The sequence below is a fragment of the Juglans regia genome, chromosome 14 (assembly GCF_001411555.2).
Source record: "Juglans regia cultivar Chandler chromosome 14, Walnut 2.0, whole genome shotgun sequence".
NCBI classification, from domain to species: Eukaryota; Viridiplantae; Streptophyta; class Magnoliopsida; order Fagales; family Juglandaceae; genus Juglans; species Juglans regia.
The window spans coordinates 22,472,084-22,479,031 of record NC_049914.1 but is presented as its reverse complement, the minus strand read 5'-3'; the positions used below and the strand labels follow the sequence as shown (position 1 = coordinate 22,479,031).

Sequence of the window (6,948 nt, the reverse complement as noted above, 5' to 3'; positions counted from 1 at the left end):
ATTATAAAACGATAAAAAGATGATAAAAAATAAATATATATATTTTTTCCTAAATAAATTACACTCCAAAGGTAAATTAATGATCCTCTTTCGCTGTAAATTGTCATATTTTTTTATTTTTGTCACATATTCATCCATTCCCTATCTCGGCCTCATGATTGGAATCTTGTTTCACCTCTTCTCTCTCTCTCTCACTTCTCATTTAATGTATCTGTCATGAACATTTAACGGTAACATAGTACGTACATGTGCTAATGACAGGCATTGTCTTTCTCCACTCTTGAATTCTCATCCACTCCCTCAAGGCTTTAATTTTTTTTCATGTAAGATAATTTATTTTCTGTACATTACATTTGTTTGTTTTTTTTTTTTTTAATTTGTGAATTCATTTTCAGATGGACTGTTGCCAGTTGGGTGTTGACCCAAAACTTTAAGAAATGAGTTCACTAACATGTTGGTTTTAAATGTTCTTTTTCTTCCCCAACTGCAACCAAATGACTTTTATATTAAAGGGTGTTGTAACAAAGTAGACTAGTGCACATTAAATAGTCACATATTCTTTTGCGAGTAATGCTATACAATTTTTTTAATTTCTACATACTATATATTTTAAAATTTTAAAATTTTTTTGAGTTTATTCTTTTTAAACTAATTCAATTCTTCCATTCATTATTCATATATTAAATATTTGATAAAAGAAAAAAAAATTAAAAAAAGTATGATATATAAAGATTGTGTAGATTTTTTCTTCCTTTACTGCTATTCTTATTCATTTATTTATTTTTATTGAGAGTGGGAAATAGGGACTAAAAAAAAAAAAAAGACAAAAAATATCAAGAGAAAGCTGTGATCATTACCTCATATAATGTATATATGCCTAGCTAGCTTTAAATCAAAGGTGTGTTGGGGAGTAGGAGTTGGTGGGTCTACAGTCCAAATTAAATTTATGGGGCCAACATCACTATCATAATCATGATCTCAATGCCCCTATCATCTCAAGTAGATACGGATTAAAAAAAAAAAAACATGCAACAAAATTTATCTGATCATATAAAACCAAGGTGTCCAGGGAAGTTCTCCAATTGATTGACCTATTCTAATTCTTTTTATATATATATAAAAAAAAAATACACAAAAATTTCTTCAAATTGCTATATTCCATATGATAATGATAAAAATAGGTGGTGTATAAGATTTCATATTGCTTAGAAAGAAGAAGTTATTGCTCTTTATAAGGTTCTAATGAGGTTCCAATTATATCATTGACTAGTCATTTTAAAATCTAGACCCTGTAATTTGAACCTTCTATTAAGACGTTCGACAAATAACAACCCAATTTAAATCCACCTAAAGCATCAATTTTGATAATGACCTTCTCAAACTAACAATTGCAATGGCTTGATCATGCATGCACCCTTCTTGTCCTGCGACTAGGGAGGTTTTTTTTTTTATTTTTTTGAGATTATGTTTTTCAACTTTTGTGGGTTTTTAAGTTTTTTTTTTTAATATTAGGGTTTTGTGCACTTTATTTTACTTTCTATTTTCTAAGTGACATGCTTGAAGCGAGTACAATTGGTGTTGATGCAGCGCTTCTAACTAGATTTATGATGAAGGGACAAATTTAATTATTATTAAAACAGAAACGCTTCGAGCCGGTGTCTCCTATAAGGGTTTATTATTGGAGACCAATTGAGACATGCCACATAAGGAGTTGATGAAGACACTGGCTTATCTGCGCTGCAAGGGATCCCCCCTCTCTCTGCTCTCTCTCTCTCTTGAACCTTCCATCTGCACAAATCCCCTCTATCTCTCTCTCTCTCTCAAGACCTCAATATTTGGGTAATTCACGTCAAGGGGGAGTGATAACTCAAAGGATCCAAGCGGACTGCAAAGGCTACATACAAACTGGAATTTTTCCCAACTTCTCAACCCATTTGATGTCTAAAGACAGCAACATCCGAGCCTTTCACTTTTGTATTTAATTAAATTTTGGGTCCCCATCATAGAAGATCTTTATCTCGATTTTCGGCTTGTTTTTCTTTTCCTCTTCTTCTTCCATTGCTGAATGACCTTGACCTTTTATTGCTTCAATGAGTGATTCGTTATTGTAACAGATAGCAACAACCATTTCATCCGACATGCGTATTTTTTATTTTCCAATGGATTTAAATCTTTCATTAATGGAAATCTTTTGATGTAGTGAGTAATAGCTTTGGTTGTTCGCTGTTCAAGAATTCTTGTTTAGGCAGTTCATATCATCCATACATAATGTTTTGATTTAAGATTTCAATTCTTTCGTGTTTCCGCAGTAGTATATTGTTCCACGGAGCTAAGGTCCAAAATATGGAAGAAAGAGGTGTTTCCACGACTCTACCACCCAGTCAATTCTGTTCCGCTTAATCCCTATTTCATGGCCACATATCTTTCCGCTAAGGAATGGGAAACCTTTATCTTGTTACATGAATCCAATTTTCGTTTCATCCGGGAAAAGCCATCTTTTTTTCAACAATGTCTTTTTCATTTGATCCAATAGCCCGTAGATAGCTCAGCTTTTATTGCTTCACTTGGAAATTACCCATTAAGCATCGATTTTACTGGGAAAGAAATTATAGCGTAGTTTTTTTTTTTTTTTTGAGTTTCTTTTTCTTTCTCTTTTTTATTTTTTTATTTTTTTATGGGGTTTGAATGCATCGAGATCTTCTGTTTCATTTTTCAGCCACAAGTAGTCAATCGCGGACGTAAACATAATGTCGGGCTAAGGATTTCAATTTTGATCTTGGACAGTAGGAGTAGACTATTTTACTTTCAGATTTTGGGTTAGGATTTTCATGAAGCAGAGGGAAGGAGAGAGAGAGAGAGAGAGAGAGAGAGAGAGAGAGAGAGAGAGAGAGAGGGGAGGGGGTATGCACAAAGGATCCCTACAGCGCGGAGTGGCAGGTGTCTTCATCAATCCCTTACGTGGCATGTTCCTATTGGTCTCCGATAATAAGCACCTGTAAGAGACATCGGCTATAAGTTATTCTCTTATTAAAATAGAATTGCTTCCGTGATAGAAATTCACTAGTCCCTATGTTTAATTTGGTGTTCTACTATTTAAAATTTTAAATGAAATTAAACAACAATATATTATGTTCGTTTTTATTTTCTTAATTTATTTTCTTTGATCTATTAATAATCTAGCTATACGATTTATTGTTTTTTTTTTTTTTTTTTTATTACTTGCTTGGAATTATATGAAAAATAGAAGAAAATTATACTTTTAACTCCTTCAACTATGATCAGTCCAAAAAAAAAAAAAAAAAAAAACCCTTAACCTATGATCCATTTTATAAAAGGGTGATCTTGCTATAGGGACCGTTGCATTTGTAATTTTTATTAATATTAAAAAAAATACACAAATACAGTACTAGCAGTCACTGGTGCAACAATAAAATGCAGCGGATAATATAATATTTTCCTTTATAATATGGCTCACAATTTGAAAACCTAATATGTAATTAGGGATGGACCCATGATTTTTCATCAAATACATCAGCCAAACCACGATTACCGTTAGAGATAATGCGGCACGCCGTATCATGTCATATTGTTTTCAAAGAAATACCTTTACAATAAGGGAAATTTTGAAAAAATAATTTAAACATTCAACAAATTGAAAAATAAAAAATAAAAATAAATACAATTAAAATCCAAAATATGAAAAAAAAAAATAATTCTAAAACAAAATCAAAATTAAAAATTGAAAAGAATCAAGAGGGACCGATAACCCTAGCCTCGACAAGTAGCCCTGACGGCCGACCCCTTCAAAGGAAGGGTGGAGGGCGGGGACCGCCCTCGAACACCTTAACTAAATGAGATGGAACCGGAGGTCCCATGAGTTTGGAACCAACAATCGAGAAGGGGACGGGGAGACCCCCCACCCTCTCCACCTCCCTTCACAATGTGAAAAGGAATTAGAGAACAAACTATAATAACTATTTTTAAGATTAGGACATAGATTGTTTCACATTAATACATATTTTTCTTTATGTTAACGAGAGTGAAAATTACATTAATTAACGTATCTTTTGATTTGTAACAAGTGACAAATGTTGATAATTATTTAGAGCTCATGATGTTGCAAAAAAAAAAAAAAAAAAAAGGGGTGGTATTTTAGGGGGAATTAAATATAATTTTTTCCAAAGTATGATAAATATTTATTTAAATAATTAAATCACATAAATATATAATATCCTAATTTTTTCAGAAATTATAGTAGAAACGGTAAATTAAATTACATTATTATTGGGTGCAATGTGTATAGCCATTAGCCACCCATAACCCAAGTAACCGTGTTATTAAATTTTGCTATAAATAAATAAAAATAAAACGTGCAAGTAAATTTTGATCAGTTTCTACCTTTTTTCAGAGAAAACACAAATTAAATACTTCTCTTCTACAATATCTATGTATTTTCTAATTAAAAGATCTTGAATATTGTTATCATGATCATCTATTTGTATTTGTATTTATTTTTTATTTTTTTAATAAACTACGTGGCACTACATAATAGGATTAAGTCAAGAAGGTTATCTGAGTAATAAGTTTCATATGATCACGTAACATTATTCTTAATTAAAACTTATAAAATACCAGGCATGCTTAGAATGCTTTAGTTTTTTTTTTATGAACGAATGCTTTAGTTTTTAAGTTAAAAAAATAGTATATTTTTAAATGAAATGGAGAAATCTTAGTTATTAAATTATTCGATGGTCAACTGTCATAAGTCATGTAGTGAGGCGAATAGAAAATGATCAAAACCTGTAGATATATTTATTTATTATTAATATATATTTACGTTGCACAGTTTGGAAGATTAATGAATACTAATAATAATTAATTAAATTTAAACCCGATTAAAATAAACAAACCATTTATATATAACTGCTTTCCCATTAATTACTAATTAACAGAATGCAAGGAAATTAAAAGGCAAAGATGATGATAATGACACAAATGGTGCTGCAAACCAGACCAGACCAGGCCTAACTTTCTTTTCTTTTATGCCTTTTTAATTTTATTTTTTCACTTTCCACATATATATATATATATATGTATGTGTGTATATATACATATATGTATGTATGTATATGTATATACACCTCTCATGATATGAACTGGCATTTTAAAGGAAGAAAAGAAAAGGAAGCAAAGCTTGAAGATTTCAGCTTCTCTCTCTCTCTCTCTCTCAAAAGCTGCAGGCAGGGTTGCAACGCGTGAGAGAATCATATTTATTACCCATGGTCCTGTCAGGGACCTGGATTTCCATGCTTGCCTTCCATTTCTTTAACCTCCAGCTGAGCTTTGTCTTTAGAAAAGAGAAAAAAAGGGGCAAAAATTAAAGAACCAAAGACAGTTCAAGAGCACCAAAAAACCTTGTCAAACCTGCAAACCAAAAGAGAAAAGAACCATATCTCCAAACCTCCAGATCTGTCTGTCTCTCTGTCCCCAGATTTATTTATTTTTCTTTCTTTACAATGAGAGACATAGTTTCTTGTTTCAGCGAGAACGCAGTAAGTGTGTCTCTTCCTTCATGTTCTAGCTACTCAAACATAGCCAGCACCAATCCAAGCCTAACCCCATCGGTACAAAACTCTGTCACCTGTGTTTACAAAATCTCCCTCTCCACCCAAAAGCAGATCTTGATCACAGTCACTTGGTGCGGGAACCATTCTTCTCAGGGCTTAAGCATAAGCTTTGGCGATGACCCTTCAACGCCACCCTTCAGACTCAACACGAATTCACGGTTATTTAGGAAGAAGAAAGGGAGCAAATTAATGGAATCCGATAATTCAAGCATCGAAGTTTTCTGGGATCTCTCCAATGCCAAGTATAGCGCAGGACCTGAACCTGTTGATGGCTTCTATGTGCTGGTCATGGTTGATTCAGAAATTGGCCTTATTCTCGGAGACATGGCGGAAGAAGCTGTCGCCAAGAAATTCAAGACGAGTTCCGTTGCAAAAGTCTCTCTCATTTCCCGGCGGGAGCATTGCTCCGGAAATACTCTATATTCAACCAAGGCTCAGTTTTGCGATACCGGCATTGCACACGAGATTTTGATCAGATGCAGCGGAGAAAGTGAAGCGCCAAGGTCGCCGGTTTTATCGGTATGTATCGACAAGAAGACGGTGATTCGAGTAAAGAGGCTGCAATGGAATTTCAGAGGAAACCAGACGATTTTTGTGGACAATTTGCCGGTTGATCTGATGTGGGATGTGCATGATTGGTTCTTCAGACCTGCATCAGGAAGTAGTACTAGTACTGGATATGCAGTGTTCATGTTCAGGACGAGAAGCGGTTTGGATAGCAGGCTGTGGTTGGAGGAGAAGCTGGTGCAGAAAGAACAAGACAAGGTTGAATTCTCCTTGTTGATCTATGCCTGTAAGAGCCAATAAATTAAAATATTTACTTGTTTTTGTTCATTCATGGTCTTTGATTTTTATGTTTCAATTTTGCCTTTTTATTTCCCTTTACCTTTCTACTTGAAAGGAATAGATACTTAATTCTTTTGATCGTATGAGAAAACCAAATAAAATGTAGTTGCAGAAATATGTGAATTTCAGATATTGGAAGAATTAATTAGCTTCTCTCTCTCTCTCTCTCTCTCTTCCCAACAACTAGAAAATTTGTGAATTGGGTTTCTTAGTTTAGTATGTAAAGGAGGAAAAAGAAGATGGGGAAGAAGAGTTTGAGGATTAATTTTGAAAGATATCAAATAAGATTTGCTCAAAGGGTTTTGCTATATATGCATCAGCTACTATTCACCTTCACACTACATACCTGATAATTTTTTCTTTATTTTTTCATAAGGTGTTGGGTGTGTACAGTAAATAATAGCTTGTGAGAGGAATTATTCTTACGAAAATAGTACTGATTTTGAAAGATGCCAATATTGGAGATTGCTTTTAG

The 6,948-nt window shown here is 33.3% G+C and overlaps 1 protein-coding gene across 1 annotated transcript; it reads left to right on the top strand.

Annotated features, from left to right (window-relative positions):
* The first annotated feature begins 5,187 nt into the window (after positions 1–5,187).
* LOC109000685 lies at positions 5,188–6,606 on the top strand. The gene has a single exon (XM_018977649.1). The coding sequence runs from the start codon at positions 5,517–5,519 to the stop codon at positions 6,432–6,434; it is 918 nt and encodes a 305-aa protein (XP_018833194.1). The 5' UTR covers positions 5,188–5,516; the 3' UTR covers positions 6,435–6,606.
* Positions 6,607–6,948: the final 342 nt, after the last annotated feature.